Raw genomic sequence first — 24458 nt, forward strand, 5'->3', positions numbered from 1 at the left:
TTTAGCTGACGTAAGAGGAGACAGGCACAAAGGAAGGCAGAGATGCTTGGCTTTCATCTTTCAGGTTTATCTTGAAGGGCCAAGGGAAAAAGAAATGGTTATTTTTTTTAAAAAAAAGAAACAACTTCCAAGAGCATGTTTCAGCCCTGCCTCCTCTGGGGTACAGGCTGCTTTAACACAAAGTGCTTCTTTCTTTCTCAACCCCAGAAGTCCTGACCCCAGAAGTCCTGACCCTGGTTTCCAGCTGGTTCCAGGTGTTTCCAAGTAACACATATGTTAACTTTCCAGGATCCAAAGCAAATACCTTTCTGTTCCTGTGGATCCCTCCTACTGTGGTTTGGATGTGAACAGTCCCCCACAGGTTTGTGTATCTGAACATTTGGCTGGTGACGCTGGATTGGAGGATTGTGAAATCTCAGGGAGAGGAGCCCTGCTAAGAAGAGTGGGTCTCTGGAATCAGGCTTTGGGGTTCTAGAGTCTAGCCCATTTCCTGTCCAATGTCTGCTTTCTCATGGCAGGCACAATGCAACAAGCAACCTCATGTGCCAACCACCATACTTTTTCCTTCTCAGTGGAGTATATGCATCTCCTCTTAAAAGTGTGAGTCAAATTAACCCTTCCTTTCCCAGGTTGCTTCCTGTCAGGTATTTTGGTCACAGTAGCGAGTCACTAACCCCTTCCTCCTATTGATCTTCTAGTTGTTCCCAATCTTTATGATACACCTCATCGAGTTTGTCTTATGCTTTTAAAAACTCATTATTGTTTTGTTCGTTCATTATTTGTTTGTGTGTGTGTACACGCTCCTTGTAGTGTGTGGAGGTCAGAGGGCAACTTTACAGAATTTTTCCTATTCACCTCTTTTTTAAAATAAATAAATAAATGTACGTGTATGGCTATTTTGCCTGCACGTATGTCTGTGTCTCACAAGCATGTCTGGTGCTTGTAGTGACCAGAAGAGGGCATCAGATCCCCTGGTAATAGGGTTCCAAGCAGTTGTGGGTCTGGGGAATCGGACCAAGGTCCCCTGCAAGAGCAGCCAGTGGTCTTAACTGCTGAGCCATCGTTCTACCCATCTTCCAGTTTGTCTTTGCCCACTGAGCCGTTTCCCTGGCCCACTTTCCTTGTTTTCTTCATGTCAATATGGACTCAACAATGAGTTCTCTCTGTTCTCCTCTGTCTCGTGCATTAGTTATTGTACTGGCTTCCTGTACTAGTCCCTGGCTCTGTAAGGCAGTGGAGTACCAAAGTCAAGTCTGGAGCTCAAGGTTTCATTCAGTTTCCCATGCCACACACTCCTTCACGGCCTAAGTTCTTAGCACTGCGTTGACATATGAGCATGGGCTAGACCCACCAGCTGCACCATAGCCTTGACAGGGACCACGTGCCCCCAACTACAGAATGAAAATCTTGCTCAAAGGTCCCTCTGAAGCGTGTTTACCCTGGGCCCTATGCAGAGGTAATCTGTATCTCCTGTGTTTACAGTGTGTCATCCTTTGTGCTTCCAGAATGCCGAGTGATACGTGGGCTTTCATTCAGGTTGCTAAGCTTAGGTCCCTGGCCCATGGAGTACAAGAAATGCTATTTGTTGACCCATTACTCATCCACCCGTCCATCCTGGTCACCATCCTGAGACTACCCTGCCTACAGATCTGAACACCATTTAATGTCCATACAGAAGCACTGGTGCATGCCAGGGGCACCACCCAGACACGGTAAATCAAAGACACTCATACTCTGCTGCTTCAGGTGTGTGATAACTTGTGGTTTTGACATTTTATTTCCTTTTAAAGTTCTGGGGCTCATTAACCATTTAGTTAGTATCTGATGAACACGTTGAATCAGTGAACTGATTCCTGTGGGAGGCTGTGTGGGGTCTACCTGCCAATTTTAAAGGTATTGGTTATAGGTTTTTTTTTTTTTTTTTTTTTTTTTTTTTACTAGTTGGCTGCTTCCCTTCATCTTTACGTGGGTTCCAGGGATCGGAGGACTCAGGGCATCTGACTTGTGTAGCAAACACTTTCACTGGGCGAGCCACCTCGCTTTCCTCCTCCCTGAGCTACCTTTTCATCCACCATGTCTGTCACAGATTCATGGTCACCTACCTTCAGTCCTTGTATGTCCAAAGTCAGATGAGAGGAGAACTAGGCAAATCCTCTCAGTGAAGATATCTTAAAATCTCAAATCTCCCAACCTTGAGGTGAGAGCTCACTCAGCTGCAAAACAGCGTGAACAACAATGACCATGCAAACACAATGCCCAGTTTGCTTTAAAGTCTTTATTATCCTGAATATAAAAGACAGAACTCCTCTGGGATATAACAGAGTTGATTTTTTTTTTTAATGTGGAAACATTATTTTTTTTACAAGTGAAAAAATAAATACCTCTTGGAATAAAGGCTTATATGCTAATATGTGCCATAAAAAAGTAGAGTTTTAATATCTGACAAAAATGTCTGTGCAAAGAAACAAATGCATAAACACATTACTGCTACATTAAGGCAATATGAAACGTAGACTCAGAAATCTCAGTAAAGTGACAGTGTAGGTTTCTAGCTTTAACTTAGCTAGTATTGCACCCGATGAGGTCAGCTAGGTTTCCTGACACCCTAGAAACCCCCCTAGCTCACTAGCTTCCAAAATGCCCAAGTGGGGGTGAAGATATGATTAAAAGTATGGAAACAGTGAAGGACCCCACCTCTGGAAGACTCGGGGGTGGGGGGACAGCGCAATGAATATGGAAGCACTGACTTCAGAAAACACAAAGGGAAATAAAACAGACACAGAAAGGAGACACCACCCAGGAACCTATAAGGCTGTCGAAAGTTTGATCTTCAAGCAAGGCGACACCCATGGGTGCCACTGGAGTGAGTGCTTAGCGGAGGTGAAGAACCACTCTAGCATGCCGGGAGGCTCTCTGGTTCTCTTCTCTCTCTCTCTCTCTCTCTCTCTCTCTCTCTCTCTCTCTCTCTCTCAGCTTTTCCCTTCCAAGGAAGCCCCTCTCCCTTTCCAGTCTCCAAAGCTCAGGGAGTGCTTGACTATGCCACGTATGTCTTTTAACCAAACTTGTAGCATTTTTATCAGTGAAAGGCATGGGGTGCGGAGTGAGGGAAACAGGGGAGCTAGGAAGGAAGTCACCCACGGCGAGTTACCTGCTGGCTCTCAGCCAGACTGGGTCCCAATCTGACAACACTGCTGTCAGCCCTTGAGAGGCCACAGGATTGCTTTTCGATCTGCCAGCTTTCCAGTTGTTGACCAAGTTATAAAGAGAGAAATGACTTTATAATGAGGACTATTTCCTTAAGAAAACAAAAAACAAACTCCTATTAAAAATGTTCAGAGCTTCATGACTGTACAAAAAGAACCAAGGAGATCCTTAAAACTCTTAGAAAATCTGCTGCCTCGGGAAAAGTAAAGGAGACATATGACATCCTTTCCTAAAAGGTGCCCACTGTTGGGCCATGTTGTCACTTGACTGACAGAGACAATTTTATCTACTCCTTTACTTGTTCATTAAAAAAAAAAACCCAAAGTCCATGGAATGTGTCCATGTCCCAGAGCTCTTCCTGGTTACCACGGGGGCTGCTGCTTCTACTCACGGAAGACGTGCATTCTCATCTTTCCCTTCTTCCTTGTTTCTGAGAATGTCTCATGGCAGATGGGTGTTGAAATATTTCTTCACAAGGTTATTATTCTTATAGTTTACAATGCTCCAGCTTGTGGGGACATGGTGTGTCCAAGTAGGCACAGGATGCATTAGATGACAGTCTGACTTGTGGGGACATGGTATGTCCAATAAGTGCAGGACGCATTTAGATGACAGTCAGATTGAGAAGACTGGTGTGGGTGGGCAGGTAGACATGCTGGACATGTTCCACGCGTGATCTGCAGACTGGACATGACTGAAAAAGAAGCCATTGCTGGTTAGGATATTTGTGAGACCTGGGAGTTCAGCCTTGGTGCCCCAACAGTCAGTTTTCTAAATAAGATGCCATTGCGACCCGGTTCTAAGTTTCCAGGTGCTCTGCAGCAGGCTTAAATACTTATACTTTATAAGGATTGACGGTGAGTGTTAGGAAAAGACATCAACTGAAGAAAACTGCATTTTCTGTCAAACTGTGCATGCCTCTGTGTGTGTGTGTGTGTGTGTGTGTGTGTGTGTGTGACTCAGAGACCAGCAGTCATCCTTCTTCCCAGGCTGGAGTCATGAATACAAGAGGAGGACACTGCACCTCTGGCCATCATGTTGGAGATATGAACTTGGCTCAACTATCTTGGGGTCAATATCAGTAGCTAGATGCCCTGGTGGCCAGGAGCAACAAGCCTCCAGTAGCTTTTTGGCTAGCACACACCCTTCACTGGCAATTAGGGAAACAGGTGAGAGGGTCAGAATATGTGGGCAGGAAAAGATAAGCCCAGGCCTCGGAAGGGGAGCCCCTCATGGCCTCAGCACAGGCTGTGTTCCGAGAAGGCACAGGTGTCTTGAGCTCACTGTTCAATCCTAACGCTTGCTCTGCAATTGTAACTTATGAGATGACATGCAAGGCTGGGTTTACATACACCCACAGTGATATTTAGCAGAAACTTTTGAGAGGTGAAACCAAGCAAAAATTTACTGTATGAGGAAATATAAGGTACAAGGAGACATGGTGTATATGAGTTGCTTTTATTTTTCATATGAAAATTAGTTTGACTTGCTAGTAAGTAACAGCCAATAGAGGAGACCTCTAAAGGTGTCAACAGTGATAAAATGAAATTAAGGAGCTGGTCAGATTGCTCAGTGGGTAAGGATGCTTGCCACCAAGCCTGACGACCCAAGTTTGATTCCCAGCACCACATGGTGGAAGGAAAGAATTGATTTCTGCAAATTGTTGTCTGACCTCCACATGTGCACCATAGTGCATGTATACACATATGCGCACACACACACAAAGACACACACACACATACACACACATACACAAGCACATGCATTCACACATATTCACATACACATACACACATATACATACACACATATACATATACACACATACATACACACATACATACACACACATGTATACACATGTGCATGTATAAGTGCAGCTATATAAAGGAAAAGATAAATTAACCACAAATATGGTAAATAAGTCACCAATAACAACCTAAAAATTTATGCATTCTTTAGCTTGAATTTTGGGCAAAAAAAAAAAAAATACAGATATTCCTAGTAAAAGGTACCAGAAACCAGAAAGCAACAACAACAACAACAACAAAAAGAAGCAAGCCTGGATTCCAATTCTTGGTTCATGTTCAAGATGCATTAATTCATCCGTCTGGACCTCGTATCCAAAACGAAATGGTGGCGAGAGTGTGCTGACCTCACGTTTCTACAGGGCACAGTGATGTAAGTCACTGAATGCAGAGGCCTCTCCATGCAGAGGTGGGTGCTCTGCACGGTGTGTATTGACCTATCAGACCCTGAACAGACAGGAGGGTATGAGACTCCTTACCTGCAGCTGGGCTGCGCAGCTCTCACAGCACACAGTGTGGCCACAGGGGCAGAAGGTCGAGTTGATCTCCTCCTCGCAGCACAGCATGCACAACATGGCTTCCTTCAGCTTGCGCAGCTTCTCCTGCAGCACTCTGGTCTGCTGGCAGCTGAGGCCCTCGCAGCTGCTGCAGCTCATGCTGCTGTCGCAGGACTTCAGCGGCGAGCTGGGAGGGCTCTGGTCACTTCGGGAGACAAGGTCCACAACGCCGGCGTTGTACAGAGCCCTCCTGGCATGGTCATACACCTCTTTGGATGTTCTTTTAATATCGAAGACATATTTCTTACCAAGATTAATGTTTTCATTCAGAAATAGAGATGCCAAGTGGCCCTTCAAGTCACGACTGTACTGCATCATGACGGCGCTGGTGACTGTGTCACACCTGAACGTAAGCAAGAGTGAACACCCGACTTAGTGCTGAAAGCCTAGGAAGTGCAGCAATTCAGACTATCGGACGCTGCTATCAATAAAAATGGTATATCAATGACATTTAGCTCTATCTCGTCTCTCTTGATTATCTAGATCCTCCATCCGTCAGTCTATCTTCTATTATCTACTATCTTCCATCGTCTATCTGTCTCTACCATCCACCTATCTCCCCACGTACTTGCTTCTTGAGATAATGTGCCCCAGGCTGGCCTGAAACTTATGGTCTTTCAGCCTGTCAGGATTACAGTTAAGCCACCATACCGGGCTTAAGAGATATTCAATATTATTGTCATTGTTGAGACAAGATCTCACTATGTAGGTCCCAAAACTCACCATGAAGAACACAGAGGCTTTTAACTCATAAAGACCCACCTGCCTCTGTCTCTTGAGTGCTGATTAAACACATAGACTACCATAACTAGCTCCCTGCCCCCAAACACATAGACTACCATAACTAGCTCCCTACCCCACAAACACATAGACTACCATAACTAGCTCCCTACCCCCCAAACACATAGACTACCATAACTAGCTCCCTACCCCCCAAACACATAGACTACCATAACTAGCTCCCTACCCCCCAAACACATAGACTACCATAACTAGCTTCCTCCCCCGCCCCCACTTGACATAAGGTCTCATGTGACACAGGCTGTTCTTGAATGATGCTGCCAAGGATGACTTGGAACGTCATGATCCTCCTGTTTCCACCTCCTGAGTGCTGCTGGGATCTTAGACATGCACACCACGCTCAGTTCATGTGTGGCTTCATGCATGTTAGGCAAGCATTCCATTAGCCAAATCCCTCACCAAGACAGTCAATGCTCTTTTGTGCATGTCTGAGAGTAACTTTCCATTTTCCATGCTTAGTAATCCAATGACTTTACCCCTGTGCTTCCCAGGGGGTCTCCAAATACTTTCAAGGAAGCAGCGGTAAATACGGAGATGAGACATCCCAGCTCCCCGGGGCTGTGAGCTGCCACCCAGCAGCTTGTGAAAGCGAAGAGACATTTGTTCTTTGAAGCCGAGGCTTTCATGTTCAGCATGTCTACACATTTTCTGTTCTGCTCTGTAGCCTATATTTTTAACACAAAACATTTGAAGGCTTCCTACCAACTACATTTTTGGCTTTAATTTTTTCGAAGTATGAGCCTAATCACAACTCAGCTTGAAAAATACTCTCCAGAGGCTACAGTGTTATTTAAAACTCTCCACCGTGGCCAGGGGTGGTGGTTCATGTGGGCAATCCCAGCAGTCTGGAAGCCAAGGCAGTTAAGCTTGAAGCCAGCATGAAGTATACAGTGAATTCCAGGTGAGCTCTGGACACACAGTGAGATTTGGTCTCAAAAGCCACCAAGTGAAATTGAATTCAATTTTAAAAGTATCTGGAGTGTGTAAGGTGGAAGAGCTCAGGACACAGCCTTCCTCAGCAGGGGGAGACCTGTGCCACTGTTCTGGGAACCGATGCCGTGTTGGCAGAGCAGGTCCAACCACTGGGGTCATGTTGGGAGGTGGCTTGGAAGGGAATAGGGTGAGAGATAAGCAGGAGACGGTGAGAGACGCACAGGCACTCGTAATTCTGTGCTGCTAAGGGCTCTACTAGCTCTGCAAATTGAGGTATTCAGAGTAACTATTTTCTTCTATTCTGTACAAAACCCGTGGACTCAAAGCTAGGAGAAATCACAGAAACCTGCCAGTCACCCAAACACACTAAGCTTAGGAGACACACGGTGGTACGTGCCTGTAGAATGCATGGGTTTCGGTGATGGCTCGGTAGAGCCCACTGGCTGCTCTGGTGCTGATCATTTTAAACAGGAGCACGATGCTGTTGCCCGACTCCTTGGTGACGGTCAAGTAGACGTTCTTCCCTGACTGGGTGGCCATCTGCACCACGGGATAAGCTATCCTGAAAGGCAGGAATAGAAACGTGAGCAAGTTCAGAAGGGAGAGCTCAGCGTGGTGCTGACACGCTTCTGTAGGCAGCCCATGACCAGGTGGGGAACCAGACACCCAGCCGGGGGAGTTCTGCCATGAGGCTAACTACTTGTGCTGAGTGGGGACCAGCAGTCATGGTGTGGAAACAAGTACTGGAATAACCTCATGCGTGCTTGTACACATGTATGTGTGTGCATGTATGCAGAAGCAGACAAGGGTATTTATGGACTGAGCAGCTGATGAAAAAAATAATCATTTTGGCACACTAGTGTCCTTTAAGAGCACTTGAGAAATAATAATTAGTTAAGACCTGAATGCGATTAATAAATAAGGTAGAAAACGAATCACTTTATTCATTGAGGTCGTCTGGTGAATTTCTGCTCATTTTCTATTTTCAGGGTAGGTATGCATGCTTAGGAGTGTATGGGTGTATGCACACATCTATGCGTGCATATATGAATGCATACTGAAGAGGTGGGTTACCTGTTAATAGGGCTAAAGTCCTCTTTACAGATTGAGATGCCTTCAGGTCCAACCCCTATGAGGAGTCTCTGTCCTTCGCTATCCCTCACGGCATGCCACTCTATGCCGTAGTTCTCCATGGCCGACACAATCTGCAGGACTTGGTATTCTGCAGAGGCCTGGCTGGTGCCCTCCAGATCCTTATGCTTTGCGACAATGCTGTGGGACACCCAACAGAACACGATTAGACAAATCCATTGATGCATTCCTTAAAGCCTGGAATTCTCACGAGTGGATTATAGGGATATGGTCATTTATGAATCACAAAGGCACCAAATGACATTTTCCTATTTAGTTTACTAATCGAATTTACTGTAAAATACTTCTAAGACACAGTTTGAGATCTCAGCTATGGGGGCCAGTGAGATCGCTCGGTAAGGGTGCTTGCTCCAAGCTTGAGTTTGGTATCTGGAACACACAAGGTCAAAGGAAAGAGCTCACTCTCACCAGCTCTCTCTCTCTCTCTCACACACACACACACACACACACACATACACACACACTCACACACACACTTTTAAAAAGATCTCAACAAATATCAAGAGCCCATCATTTGGTAATACTGAAATGATCATGGACAATCTTGAAGCATACACATTAGACACAGATGTCGGCGAGGTCCCTTCATACATTCATCTACACGGGCTTCACAAGTTTCCTGACAGGCTAGCACCATGGGAGACTGATTTGATTATTTGCAACTGAAGAAAGCATAGCTCCATAGTCTCTGTTGTGGCAAGGCTGTCTCTCCTGTGGTCCTTGGTCATCTGCCCCCCAAAGGTGCCCAGGTAGCCTTTCCTGGGGTGGGGTCTGAATTAATGTCTGGCTTCTAATGAACAAGAATGGTGGAAGATCTGGCATGACACTCACTTCTGAGACTGAGTCATGGGAGTCTGATTTCTTTTCTGGCTCTTCTCTCTTCCTCTTGGATCGTTCACACTGGGTGAACCAGCTACCGTACAATGGGAGAGCTGAGGTAGGGGGCAAAAGAAGGAGGCTGGCCAAGAAGCTATAAAAGTCACCTGGGCCCAGGGGCCTCCCTCCTTTTAGGTGAGACTAATCTTTGGGGCTTGGTCTGCCTCCAAGCCACAACTGTGTCCCCGCCCAGGCATCCTCAGATAATGCCCGTTGTTTCAAGCTTCTGAGTTGGGGGTTAGCTTGTTACACAGGAACAGGTAACTGAGCCAGCCACTTAAGTTAGGCCACTTGCTGTAAGTCTTGCCTAGAGGAAGCAGACACCAATAAACACGCTAGACGTTTATTGTAGGAGATTTGCATATTTAAAAGGTCAGGCACTTTTGAGATCCTTGGTATTTATGGCATTTCATATAAGGGCGTTTATCTGTGGGCAGTTTTGCGTTGGTAAGTTTCTTAGGTAAAAGGCACATGAATCTTCTGAAAATGAATGGATAAACCTGTCAACGGTCTGGGCTCTGCCTCCCAAACTCCATCACTACACTGTGGGGCCAGCTTCCTGATTCTTAGCAAGCTGGTGGGTGTGAACAAGCATGCTAGCCTCTGGCAGCCTCACCTGTTCAAAGTGGAGCTGGAGAGCTCTTTCTCACACAGGTCCTCGTAGCTGTATTGGGCAGTGTTCTGGTTGTAGTCTCCGAATTTGGTCTGGGCCAGGAGGGCGCTAAGTTCCACTGCCTGCTCTGGGGAACACTGGAGGTGGCCCGCCAAGAGAGACTCTTTGATGTGCAAGAAAAAGATATGCCTGCAAGAGAAGGAGAGAGTGGCTGAGGCTTGGGATAACAGTATCTGAGGCAGCCTGCTGGGCTGGGGTGTGGCTCGAGGATAGAGCAATTGCACAGTGTGTGCAGGGCCCTGGGTTTTATCCCCAGTGCTGCAGAAGACAACGGAACAAGCTCAGCTACCTTTGCAATTTCACAATCAAGCACTTCCTTCCTTCCTTCCTTCCTTCCTTCCTTCCTTCCTTCCTTCCTTCCTTCTTTAAAGAGAGCAGGCATAGAGGGGTGGCTCAGGGCTGAGGACCTCGGGTTCTATTCCCTGGGCCCTCACAGTGCAAGGAGACTCCCCCAGGTAGTCTTCTGACTTCTACGTGAGCAGCATGGCATGCTCCATCTTCAAGTCAGGAAATAAGATGTCATAAAAACTTTAGTAGTAGAAACAGAGCAAGTTAGCATTATGTTTTAAAGGAAAATTAAAATCAGATTTTTGTTGGTTTCTTTCTTTCTTTTTTGTTTTGTTTTGTTTTGAGACAGGCTAGCCTCGAACTTGCAATGCAGCTGAGGCTGGTATTCAACCCCAGACCCTCTTGCCTCTGCAGATTATACGCATACACAACTACTCTTCTCAGCTGGAAAACCTAGTGTAGTAGATTCTGATCTTCAGAGACAAAAAAAAAAAAAAAAAAAAAAAAAAAAAAAAAGATGTCTCCTGAATTCTCAGAATCCTACTCTGATGTCCACCCACCAGAGACTTCAGCAGCCAGATGTTCTTCAGCATGACAGAGACAAGCTCAGGTACCGTCCTCAGAAATGCCACCTACCTCCTCTGACAGGGTATTTCACAGCCTAGACAGAACCAATTAGGCTAGCCTGGCTGGCAACTGTATGAGTGGCATTTTTTTAATGGGTGTTAGGGACTGAACTCAGGTCCGTGTGTTTACCAGACAAGCAGTTCTCACTGAGCCTTCTCTCTGGCCCACTTCTCAAAGCTCTCTAGACCCAGTCTATTCTTGCTACCTGGGCCTCCTTGGTCCTACTCACAGCTTAGAAGTGGCAAGAGGTTTTGTGACTCCCGCCCCCCAGAATCTGCCAGCCCACCTTCCACACTGCTTGCTGTCATTGCTTTCTGTAAAAAAAGCTCCATCTTTCTGCTCAACGTGCTTCACAGAGATGCCTGGTGGTGGGTGAAACCCAGGCTTCCCCAGTGGCTGACTCCAGCCACACCTCCTGTTGCTGTGCTCTGGATAGGAACCATCCCTCTTCCGGGAAGATCCAGCTTTGCAGCAACCTGTCCTGATGGCCTTCTCTCCTGTCCTTTCGCTTAGTCACCTTTTGATCTGCCTTGCATACAGCCCTAGTTACATTATATAACAAGTTACAACATCTAGTTTCTTTTGATAGTTGCACCTGGGCTGACTTAATTGCCTCTAACATCAGAGAGTTCCATAAATCTGAGAAAAACAACATGCATCTGTGTTTATTTTATATTCCAGCCCCAGGTTTGCTCTATTTGAGCCTACCCTTAGTGCACACGGCATTTCATTCTACATTCACTACGGGTATGCATGCCACAGAAATCCCTGGGAAAATTCAGATATTGTTTTTATGGTCCAAAATCCTGAAGAGGTTATCTGAGTCGCCACAGAGACTTGGCGATAAACTTTGTCTCTTAGGTGACTTGTGGTAGTCTCTCCCATGTACTTAAAGACACGATAGATAATGAATCCCAGCTATTGGGGAGGCTCTGAACCCCAGGTAAGCTCAGCGCCTCGCTGTCCCGGTTGTCAACTCTGCTTTTGCTGCACACCTGAGTTTGTGACTCAAGGGGCTGGCAGGAGAAAGGTAAGGAGAGGACTTAGGACAAGAGAGGTGACAACTGCAAGGGACTGTGTTGAGAATCTCAAACTGCCAGGCTGGCAAGAGACATTTGTCTTTCTAATCTAAGAAACAGTCCACTAAATCTTTTTGCATTTTCAGCGATGATAAAGGTTTAAATGATGAAACATGCTTAAAGGTTTCAAGTTTTTCTATACTCCAAGCCCCCAAGAAGAAACTGTACAATGCATAGTGACCTTCAGAGAGAACAGACACAGTTTTTATTAACGTAGACATCTGGTAGTCTTTAGAGTATTTCTTCTATACTGCTACACTGAGAAAGGGGCCCTGCTAGGGCAAAAAAAAAAAAAAAATGGACAGGAAAAGAAAAATGCTTTTAAAATAGTTATGCAGATAACCCTTGTGGTGGGCCACACCCTTAATCCCAACACTCTGGAAGCAGAAGCAGGTAGAATTCCGAGTTCCAGGCTAGACTGGTCTACAGTGAGGCCCTGTCTTAAAAGGGGGGACGAAGAGAAGGGAGGAGGAGAAGAGGAGGAGGAGGAAGATGCAGATCTAAAAATTCTCAAAAATGCCGGTGTTGCTCACAGGGAAAATGGAATTTTGACATATGTCTATTCAAATATGTTTTCTGGGCCCCAATGCCGAAATCTATGCTTATATTCAAGAAGAAACCACATGCCAAAAGATTTTAAGATTAGCACCACAAACTGAGCCTTCTCAATTTAACCACTGTGAGTGTAAAGGTCTCCGTCGACTTATTTTCCTAGCATCAAGCTTGAAACTGCTTCCTGCTTTATTAAACAGTACTGGGAGCTGCCAAAGACGACTTTTCAAATTTATTCAAGTTCCTTTTCCAAATTCTCTACGCCTACTTCTGGAGGGACAGCTGCCAAGAGCAAAGCAAAGAAACCGTAACCCAACGTAAACAGGTGGCTAAGAGCCTAGAGCAATGCCCACCCTTCCCCAGGAGTGGCTGAGATCCGGAGCAAAGGCAAGGGGGTGGGGCACACGGGAGGTCTCCAGCCAGTTGAGGCTGAACTGTGTTTAGTATTATCCAGCAAGCACAGGCACTCCTCCTCTTCCTCCCCCTCCTCCTCCCCTCCTCCTCTTCTTCCCCCTCCTCCGCTTCCTCCTCCTCACTGCAGGCCTCTTTCTGCATGTTGAAGCTTTCATGACTTCCAAGTAAATAAAGAGTGGTCTGTGCCCTGCCCTACACTTGGCTTATGGGATGGACATGTCTAATCGCTGTTGGTTTTTCTTGTTACTGTTTGTGATGGAACATACAGTCTTTGTAGGAAAGGAACAGGTCTTATCAAAGACTTTAGCCACAGGTAGGTTTCTGGGTGACACGGGTCCAGGCACCAGTATGATGGAGCAGAGTTAGCCAACATCACCAGCCCTGATGAGCTACCAGAAGGTCTATCAGTGCTCAAAGACCTGGTTCCAACTGGGAATTCAGGGAGAGCTCAGGATTTGAGGGGCTTCAAGTTGAGAACTCATTAGCTTCCCACCTTAACTATCTGGTTGTAACTATCTTCCCTCCTGAATTTTGCCCCCTTACTCTTTTCTTTTTTTTTTTTTAATGAAAGTGACCAAAGGTTACCAATAAAACCAAAACAAGTAGGTGAAGTCAAAGAAGTCAGGCCTGTAGAGAATTTTTTTTAAAGTATTATCTCACAAGTGGATAACCCATCCAGTTTCATATCATTTATAACATGGAACCACACAGAAAAGAAAGGCTTTGAAAAATACCTACTTTGTCTTAAAGCAAATGCTATGGACATAAGCTAATACTACACACTCTACGCATCCCTAGGGTAACACTTAGCAACTAACTATTAAAGTTTTACCCAGTTACTAAGAAAAAGGCTATCTTCCTAGACTATGAACCACGTGTGCGGCCCAGGGTGCATTCTTCTAGCTAAGTCAAGCATTGGTACAAATGAATTCACATACGCTATAAAAAGTAGACTTAAGAGCACTCACAGCTCTTTCAGAGGACCCAGGTTCAATTCCCAGCACACACAAGGAGGCCCACAACCACTTGTAACTCCAGATCTAGGGGATCTGATGCCATCTTACAGTATCCATGGGCAATGACACGCGTGTGATGCCCAGATACATACATGTAGGCAAAGCACCCATACACAAAGTAAAATAAAATTTAAAAATAGGGTGAACTTTGAGATGTCAAATTTTAATTTTGAAAAAAAAAGTCTTTTAAAATTACAATTACATATCGACTTATTGTATACTTGTGGGTGCATGCTGCAGTGCCATTTTTGGAGGTCAAAGGGCAACCTGTGGATCAGTTTTCTCCTTCCACCATGCTGGCCTCAGACTGAACTCAGACCAGGTTGGAAGCAAGCACCTTTACCCACTAAGCTCTCTTGAATGGACACAAAGCACATACTCTTAATATAGTTTTGCTTCAAAAGCCTCTAACAATTAATTTCTCTATTCAGATCCATGCCTTTACAGGGGCTAGAGATGAGATGGCTTAGCAGTTAAGAGCTCTTGTTGCTCTTACAGGGAACCAGAGTTTAGAGATCTGTGGGCACTAAGCATGCATGTGGTGCACATATATACTTATATACATATATGCTGGCAAATACTCATACCCGTATGGTTAAATTTTTTAAAAAAAAATATACAAAAGAACAAAAGTCATGCCTTCTTATGGTGCTAAGGAACAACAAGAACCATTTATCTGTAAAGCCTGTGATCAGAAGACTCATGTCTAAAGACCTGCAATCTCACAGGAAAATCCTCTAGTATTCACAACAGAACTTTCCAGAAGCCAAGTGGAAGCTGCTGTTTAGATTACTGGGATGCTTCAAATGAGAATGTCCCCCACCGGCTCCTATGTCTGGTCCTCAGTTGTAAAACCTGTTTGGGAAGGATTAGGAGGAGATGCCTCCCTGGGAATAGGCTTTGAGGTTAAGTTATTGGCCAATGTTTCAGCGCCGTGCCTGCTGCCATGCTCCTGCTTGTGAGGTTCATGGAACTGTGGAATTGTGAACCCCCAAACTAAATGTGTTCTTTACTAAGTTGCCTTGGTCATGGCAATGAACAGGTAACTAAAATGGCAACTGTTGGCCACAGCCTCCCTAATCTAGCCAGTTACACCATTTTGAAGAGCTATTGAGAACAAATGTAAAAATAACGTGGATTCAGCCTCACGTTCAAAATGTAAGCTGTAAATCTAGCACGACTTTAGAATGGCTAAGTAGTTATTCTCAAAAACATGGTTGCCAATAACCGAATAATAATTCCCTGGAGGATATGCCTGGGAAGCATTGTCTGGACGGCCACTCGCCTCAGGCAGACCCCATTACAATCAAGCATCCCATCTCCCTCCAATGAGTCACTTAACTGCATCGGTTTATTTTAAACCAAACTCTGACTGCCAAGTTATATTTAAAAATGGCCAAATGGAAACAGGAATTGCTATGAGAGGGTTTTTTTTTGTTGTTGTTGTTTTGATTTAAGTCTTGTAACATTCTCGTAAAACAAAATGAGTTCAGGATGGCGTATAGTCCTACATGTAAATGTTAAAACCCCACCAGCTTAAGAACTAAACCTAAGAGTACCTTCGTGCCTAGGTAGAGGCTTTTTAGAACATACGGAGTAAACTCCAGAAAGGGAAAGCAAAAATAAAGGATAAACCAGGCCTCACCAAAATGAAAAACTTATACTCACAAAAAGGCATGAGGAGAGCAGGCAAGGCATAGAGGAAACATATTTATAAAACTCAGATTGTACAATGAACTGGTATCTAGGATGCATAAGGAATGTGGGCTGCTCAGGAGTGAAGGCAAAAGATCAAAATGGGGGACTTGGACATTTCACCAAAGGAGCTGCAGGAGAGGCCAGTAAGCACATGAAAATCTGACAGATGCCATTAATCATCAGAGAAATGAAAATTAAAAACACAACACTCTACCACCACGTATCCACCAGAAGGCTTGCAGGAACGCGAGACCCTCGCTTCCTTACCTTCTCTGTGGCAGCGGGAGAATGGAACGGTACAGATGCCGTGGGGTGGGGGGGGGGTCTGGCAGTAACTTAGACAACTAAACAACCATAGGACCCGGCTAGTGTATTCTTGGGTATTTACTCAAGGAAAATGAAAACACATGTGTCTACAAAAAGAAAAAAGAAGCTTCTATTGGAATGTTCCTAGCAGCTTTATTCATGGGCCCCGGGTGCACACCAGCAGGACTGTGGATCAACAAACAGCACAGAATACTACCCAGTAGTAGAGAGAAACAGAGCAGGCTGTATGTAGCTCAGAGTGTTGACCTAGACTGTCCAAGGCCCCGCTCGATACCCAGCACACAGCAAAGCAAAACAAATAGGAAGCAAAAGAAATAACTGGCGAAAACCCCATCTGCACATACAAGAGCATGCGTGGGCCTCTATAAAATTTAGGATGGATAAAAGAAGGCAGACACGAAGCAGAGCCTACTGGAAGACTCCCTGTGTAGCAGCCTGCGCAGGCGGATGGTAGTCAGTGGTGAGAGTGGGCAGCGTGTGCAGGCTGTAGAAAGATGAGACTCCTGCTGTCCTCACCCTCAGCAGAGGTGTTGTTTAAACACGCACCGATCGAATCTCAATAAGAGATATAATTAGGGTTCATATGTCTTATCCTATGGAAAATTTAACTAAAAAAGGAAAAAGAAGCATATGCAAGCAGTTTCTACTTAATGATAAGCATACCGAAGTATTTAGGAGGAAGGTTGCTTCTACGTGACTTGTTTAAAAATGAATCAAGGAACCGGTTGATGGATGGTTGGAGGGACCAATAAATGATTAACTATCTAACAAAGTAGGCATATTAAACTTATAGTAGTTTAATTAGAATAGTAGGTTCTGGGGGAGCACTACGTGGGTGTTCATGATAAAAAACCCTCAACTGTCCTCGATGTTTGAAACGTCTCAGGAGGCTGAGAAAATAACACCAGGGCTGAGGTTCAGAATGCCAACAGAGAAAGCTTCAGCTAGGTCAGACCATTAGGCCTACTTCATGGAGGGAGGGTTACAGCTCAAAAACCTGTCAGAGGCAGATGACGATCAGAGAGTTACTAAGTCAGGTCTCTACCTGGGCTTACAGGGATCTTTTTCAAGCCCCAAATGGAATCACTTTAGAAGATGTTTCTCCTTGGGCCCTAAAGTAATTATTACTACAAGTAAGGATCACCACAAGGAGGCTTCCAGCCCCAAGAGAGACCACAGCCTGTGACAGGGGACTACTGTAACTTGAAGACACAGAAGTCTGTACTTCTAAAGAATGGAAATAGGTGTCTCTGTGAGCAAGCTGTCAATCTCTGGCCTCTGCATGCACATGCACACTCACATACTACACACATCACATGCTTCTAACATACTTGCACACACAAAATGAATGCCTGAAATACCATTTCTAAGAAATGCTCTTTGTATGGGCCGAAGGTGCTCAGATTCTCAAAACAAACAGCATGTAGCAAGGCAAGCACTTAGACGTAGCATAGAGAAAAACTTTAAGTAGGATTCAGAAATTTAATTTATAATTCCTTTGGAAATAGTATATATGTATGATTTTACTTTTTTGCTTGTTTCTTTAACTTTCCTGGGTTCTATTTAGTATTTTGGCAAATAAAAACAGATCAGGGAGTGGAGGGGAGAGATGGAATTGGGGAGGAAGGCTGATTCTGCTATATTCCACATACAGTGTAAAGAACACGAATGGACCTCTGTAATATCAACATGAACCTTCATAACAGACACACACTGGCCGCAATACAATAGCATGCAGAATGCACCCTTAATCACGCAGAGGTAAATTATGTAAGCAACCTTCACCCAAACTGATGTTAAGCAAGACTTTGAACCTGACTTCTAGAACCTGTCTAGGACCAGTCTGACTGGTCCAGGGTTGGTTTGAAATGACCACAACCCATTTGCTTTGGGTTTGTCTGTGGCTTTGGCTTCATGAGCTTGCTTTGTTTTCATTTTGAGATTTTATTTGTTTATCTTATGTGCATGTCCACGCCCTCAGAGCCAGAAAGGGGAGTTGGATCCCTGGAAATTGAGCTATAGGTGGTTGTGAGCCACCATGTGGTTGCTGGGAATCAAATCTGGGTCCTCTGCAGAAGCAACAGGTTCTAATTCACGGACTCATCTCCAGCTCCGTACTTGCTTTTCATTTCAATCCACAGCATGGCAAACATCTGCTGAAAATACCTACTGTCTTCATCTAGAATCTATGCCAGCGGGTTGAGCTAGACTCAGGCCCTCCATTCAAGAGCAAATGGATTAATCAAGTAGGGGCTCCAAGTGGAAGATTGAGCCCCAGAGCAGATTAGCCGATCTCCCAATCTATATAACATTTGAACCAAGCCAGCGTTCCTTTTCAGAAAGATGCCATCTTCCTGGATCCTCGGGGCCCCCTTTGGTACCTAGGCCTTCTTGCTTACAACCCTCTTGGTAGCTTGCTTGGTCTGATACTAACTAGCATATTAACCACCCCTGCACATTAAGTCTGCTTTGCTATGAGCTCACTGTTTAGTGGTCTGCAGAGGGCAACTGTGCCCAGCGATCTCCTCTTAATGAAGTGCCCAGATAGACTCATACAGTAAATGTACCCTCATGGCTTGCCTCAATGAAGCTATCTCTTCAAACTTAATTGTCAAAGCTCTGATCACTCACTACATAAACATATCTGGTGTAGAATCACAGCATTTAACATGAATATTTTATGGCCAACAATGAACATCAAAAAGTTTGTCAACAGGCTTGGTTGTGTGTGTTTGTGTGTCTTTTCTTTCTTTTCATTTGTTTTGCTAATATAACATTAAAGAAAAATAGTTTTGTTATTTTTTTCTGTTTTGTTTTGTTTTTGAATTATCTTTATTTTTACAGTCCAGTCATTATCCCCCCCCCCCAAGTCTGCCCTCTGATAGATCCTCAGCTCTTTCTCCTCAGTCTCCAAGAAGATGTACCCTGTACCCAACGCAGCTCACCCTGTCAGGCCTCCCGACTCCCTGGGGCCAATAGTTTTGTTCTTTAGTTCCATGCAGGCAAACACCCACATACATAAAATAAATAATTAACAATGGACCTAGCACAACTTTGACATCCCAGTCAAAGAGTACAAACACAAAACAGTTATTGCTTTATGAAGATGTTAAAGCAGGCTGGCCACCAAACTTGGGTATTTTCCTAAAATGCTTTATATTTTGAATAATCCCACAAAACTGCAAAATAAATATAACTGGAAACCTTCCCCTGTTCCCCCCTGCCTGCTGCCCTCTGCTTCTTTATTCAGAAGAGGAGATGTGGACAAGTTAAGCAAGCATCACTGTGTTCTCAAGTCTCTGTTTGATTTTGACACAAGATTAGACTTGGACTCACACTGTACCCCAAGCAGGACAGGCTTCGGAATCTCTGTCCCTCTATCTCCCATGCAGCTGGGATCACAAACCTACTACCCAGCCCAGCTTACACTAACCAGCCCATGGGATCTCTTAAAAGGGGTGAAAATCAACTGAAATAACCTAGTTGAGCCAGAAAGGCACATACTTTGAATGCCATTAGATATAAATCCCAAGAGTCAAAGACAACTGAATCAATGATGGAAAAGCCAATGTAGGAAACTCAATTCAAGTACTAATTCACAAACGTCTCTTTCTTATATGAATAAAGGAGATGTGATCATAGGTATTGACCCAATTACAGGAGAGCGCACTGCAGTAGAAACCACCTCATAGTCATAAAGTCATGAAGCATCAACACGTTCCCAATACAATTTATGTGCTACTTTCCTTCCACTGTTTAAATGAAGTTATTTGCTTCCTCAACTTTTGAGAGATTTCAAAAATAAATTTGTGTCACTAGAATTGGGTTGCACCTGGAAGCTCTGAAATAACTGAAGCATCAAAATGTGACTGCTACACACACACACACACACACACACACACACACACACACACACACACACACAATGCTGTGTCATGCATTTTTCTCATTTACTGAACTGATGAAGTTTTCACAAACCACATCAGTTGGTCTCTCTGTCCGTTTGTCTATGGACCAATGATATGGCTCGGAGGGTAAGATGTTTGCCGCTGAGCCTAACAACCAGAGTTCAGTGTCCAGGTCCCATACAGTAGAAGAAAAGGACTAGCTTCTGAAAATTACCCTCTTACCTCCACATGTACACAAGTACACACAGATGCAGAGTGAATGTTTAAAAAGGAGAGAGCATCTTACGGTTAACAAGGACAGTGCAGCATCTGTAAGCATTCCATTACATGATTATCCATAAGGTATTTTCAGAAACAGTAAAAATTTATTATGTCAATTTCCTTCATAAACAAAAATCTCTCTCAGCCTTTAAAATGCCACAACAAGGCAAAGTGGGCATTCCAAATCCAGAGGCATGTCATTTTTAAAAACATTTCCATCGTTTGTTTAGTAAATAAACAAAAACTGGCATGTTAGAATCTCTCCGAGGAGCCTGTTCCCCATTAGGAGTCGATGTCTACAGGATCACATTTTTCACATGCGTGGCACATTTCCAAGCCACAGGAGGGTGGAAAACATCAGTGCTGGGATCCAACGTTTGCTGTGGTTTTAAAAGCAATCATTTTCCTTCTTTTGACATGCCACTGTAGTCTCTTGCATTTCAGTAATAAATATTAAACATCACCTTCCTATTTTGGTTCATCTTTGAGAAAGTATTATAGGTCAGAGAAAAACATGTGTGTGTGTGTGTGTGTGTGTGTGTGTGTGTGTGAGAGAGAGAGAGAGAGAGAGAGAGAGAGAGATGTGTGAGATGTGTGTAAGATGTGTGTGTGATGTGTGTATGATGTGTGTGTGATGTGTGTATGATGTATGTGTGATGTGTGTGTGTGTTTGATGTGTGTATGATGTGTGTGATATGTGTGTGGGGGAATGTGTGTTTTATGTGTGTGTGTGAAGTGTGTGTGTGTGTGTGTGTGTGTGTGTGTGTATTTTGGTCGTTTGAAAAAGGAGACCACACCCACAAGCTTCAGTTGTCTATCATGGCTGGTGGCCCTTAGTTTAACAAGGAGAAAAAGAACAAAACAAAACAAACCTCATGCCCAACAATCATGTTTACTATATCTGTAGGCTGGAATCCAGTTTACAGTGGCCTTCAAAGAGTTCTTTTATTAAGTTTTTGTGAAACTTTTAAAAAGTTTAAAAATCTGCAGGAGTCCAGACATAACACTCCTGCTACTCACTGTAATCTGACACTAGGCTGAAGATTGACCAAGTTTAAGTAACTCAAGAGGAACAGTTTCCTGCTTTCAGTTAGACCAGTCTCCAGTGACCTGTAGTAACACTGCCGAGGCGGGGTTACTAGCGGCCATTAGATGAAGCTGTCAGGAAGTTGGTGTCGGGGTTTTCTTTTTGTTTGTAAGAAGTCAACCCTGCTCTCCCACTAATATTATACAGACGAGGGGAGGGGGGTGGAAGGGGGTTGGGGGAAGAAGTGTTGAAATATCCACCCAGGCCAACTGTGCTTTGAAAAATAATGTAAGGTTTTTCTGAACTTCTGCACCAAGTCAAATTTGCCAGAGAACATCTCCAGAAGGGCACGATAGTTACCCCTAAATGGAATCAGAGGTGTACTTGACATTGGTTTATTTCTGCCTCGATTTACCTGGTCTGCTCCTGTAAGATGAGATGGGGCTCCACAAAGAACTTGACCCTCAGTTTAAGCCGGTAAGGTGCTAGCCCATCCATCTGCTGGGAGATCCGGTTTCTCAGATTCAGCCATAAGCTTTCACCTTTGCTACCCGTGAACTGCAGCCCAAAATAATCAACTTCTATGATTCCCAATCGCCTGCACACCTAAAAAAGAAACCAAAGGTATGGGACATGAGCAGTGTAAACCCAAGGGCTCCATCTAAGTGAAAGACTGGCACCTACTTTTCCGAAGTTCTACCTTGTAACGCCAGTGGTAACCCCCTCCTCCAAAAAAAAAAAAAAAAAAAAAAAAAAAAAAAAAACACCACAAGGTTTTAAGGTAGGAGTGAAGCCAAAATACAGCCCTCCAATGGAGGCGTGGCCTTGCTTGACTATTTCCAGGGTCTGACCAATTGCACGTGAAAGAAAGCCCCCCCCCCCCAAACAGACTTCCCAAAGGCTGAGGAAGAAGAACCCACAGGGTATTTTATTCTTTCTTCCAATCGCTGGAATTCCCTCCGCCAGCACCATCTGCACAGCTGAGTTGGCAGCTTATTATCTGGACAGTTTTAACCATCTGGATCCCAAAAACACAAACGCATTGAGGAAGCATGCCACAAGTGTCAGCTAAAGCTTCGCACGCAGCTTTCCAAACAGCTCAGGTCTACAGGTCTCGAAGGCAATGTTTCAAGGGGTCACAATGGGTCTGCCAGATCCATTCTGCGCGCACTATTAAGAGCCTTAGTCACTCTTAAGAAAACACACCGGTAAAGAGCCTACTGAACCGCCACCCCACCCCCACCCCCTCGCAAATTACTCAGAGTACTCTGGACCCCTAGCAAGCCTGGAGTGTCAGGTGAACAGTCTTTCTGAGAAGCTGTTTGAGACACGGGCCCATCTGGTCAGCTAGGGAACCCCGGGGCCAGCGACCGTTTGCAGCCACCTCATCCTGGGACGCGGGTGGCGCTGCCGGGCTTTGCAAGGACTCCATGGGAAGCATCACACACTCACACCTGCGGCAGGTGTGCCGGACCACCTTCTTTAGAGAAAAGTGCCAGGCTAGGGGACAGGATAGAGGTTCCCGGCAGTGTCCTGGTCTCCAGGCCCGGGATCCCACAACTGTAAACGTCCTCAACACCCCCCCCCCACACACACACACACGCTCGCAGGGAGGAGGAGGCTGGAGCCTGACGTCCCGGGAGCGCTCCGCCGGCCTCCGCTGCAACGTCGCCCGGCTCCCGAGGAGCATCCCCGAGCCCCGAGGCTTCCAGGGGACAAGCAGGGATTCCCTTTCCGATCACAGCCCTCACCTGGTTGAGACAGTCCTCGCCGTTGGCTTTTGCCTCCACCTCCACCTCCATCAGCACCGCGTCCGGCCTCGTCACATAGCACAGCATGGCTGGGGCCGCCGCCACCACTGCCACGGCCGCTTCTTCTCGGGTGTGCGCCGGGGCTGTCGCCTCCCTGCAATTGCTCCAAGTCGGCTCCGGGCTCCGCGAGGAAGGTGCAGCCGTGCGGCCACCCGCCCTGCACCCCACGCAGCCGCCACTCGCGTCCCCGCCACCCCCACGACAGCCAGTTCCCGGGAGCTACACGGCCGCACCGCTCCGACAGCCCCACTGCCTGCGCCGCTACAGGCACGCGTCTTTTATAGAAGCCCCGCCCCTCCGGCCTCGGCCTCCGCCAATCACGGCGTGCTTGCCCCTCCTCCCCAGCTCCTGCAGCCAATACTTAGTCTCAATAGGCTGAAGCCCCGCCTCCCGACACCGCCTGTGGAGCTGCGGGAGGTGGGAGCCCATCTTCTCCCCAACCCCCGGTACCGTCTCGGTCTCTGCCACTGGGCGACGCTCCTCCCAGCCCGCTGTGGCCCGCAGCTCCAAGGGACGCCTTTCTGTCCCGGTTTGAGAGAACTGTGATCAAACGCTCCTGGGATGCTCGGTTCTCAGAGTTCCTTCGTGGGGTTACTCTAAAACCCAGGTGGCTTGTGAAAGCCTAGAGAGAAGCGAGCAAGCCAGAGCCTAAAGTTAAGGTTATCCCGCTGGGATTTGCCACCGCGGGTTGCCAAAAGAACACTGAGTAGAAAAGTTTTTGCAGTTGACCTCATAATAAGCCAGTAACTTGATCCAAACACCATTTTTACGTTTACGCGTGCCAAGGGTTTCTATGCGTGTGTTCTGCTAAATTGAAACACCAAGTTATGTTACCCATCCTATCTCTCATCAAAATCGTTCGTTATACACTCGATACATTCATTCCCTGTCCTTTCTCTAAGACAGCCAGATGTTGCCCCATCTTAAATGTAACAGGCTCATCTCAGGACCTAGCTGGCGGGGGTATCACAGTACAATAGGTTAGTAGTTAAAGGTATGCAATCTTCATGTTTTTACTGCCTGTTTCTCTTGGCCTTATATTATCTTTTTTTGGTTTATAAGATACGTCAGGAGATGTGGGTTTCAGCCTTAGATCCTTGGAGAACTTCATCTCTCTGAAGCTCAATCAATGTCCTCACAGTAGAACAGAGACTGGCTATTTTTTAGACCTTCCCCGAGCATCGCTGTGGAGCAATCTAGCCATCCCTGCCTGCCAACGACCCTAATTCTGTCCCGTTTGTTTGCTGTGTATTTAAGACGATGTCTTGCTGTCTAGCTCAAGATGTACTTGGGCTCAGTGATATTTATTTCTGACGAGGGGGAAAGGATCAGAGAAGGATTGGGATTCTTACTAGAGCCCTCTCGGAGAGAACTGTGCAAGCTCATGGCGTTGTGTTTCATGAACACGTGTTGCACTTCCTACACTGCAGAACCAGTGTATGCTTG

The 24458-nt window shown here is 45.5% G+C and overlaps 1 protein-coding gene across 1 annotated transcript; it reads right to left on the reverse strand.

The window, feature by feature from the left end:
• Window positions 1–2313: 2313 nt before the first annotated feature.
• Window positions 2314–23181, reverse strand: MYLIP (myosin regulatory light chain interacting protein). The gene is made up of 7 exons (XM_080939450.1): window positions 22953–23181; window positions 21617–21807; window positions 9948–10133; window positions 8378–8575; window positions 7689–7865; window positions 5492–5912; window positions 2314–3898 (listed from the first exon to the last, which is right to left on the reverse strand). The coding sequence occupies exons 1-7, from the start codon at window positions 23037–23039 to the stop codon at window positions 3809–3811; spliced, it is 1350 nt and encodes a 449-aa protein (XP_080795576.1). The 5' UTR covers window positions 23040–23181; the 3' UTR covers window positions 2314–3808.
• Window positions 23182–24458: the final 1277 nt, after the last annotated feature.

This window comes from Micromys minutus (genome assembly GCF_963924665.1).
Source record: "Micromys minutus genome assembly, chromosome: 1".
Classification (NCBI taxonomy): domain Eukaryota; kingdom Metazoa; phylum Chordata; class Mammalia; order Rodentia; family Muridae; genus Micromys; species Micromys minutus.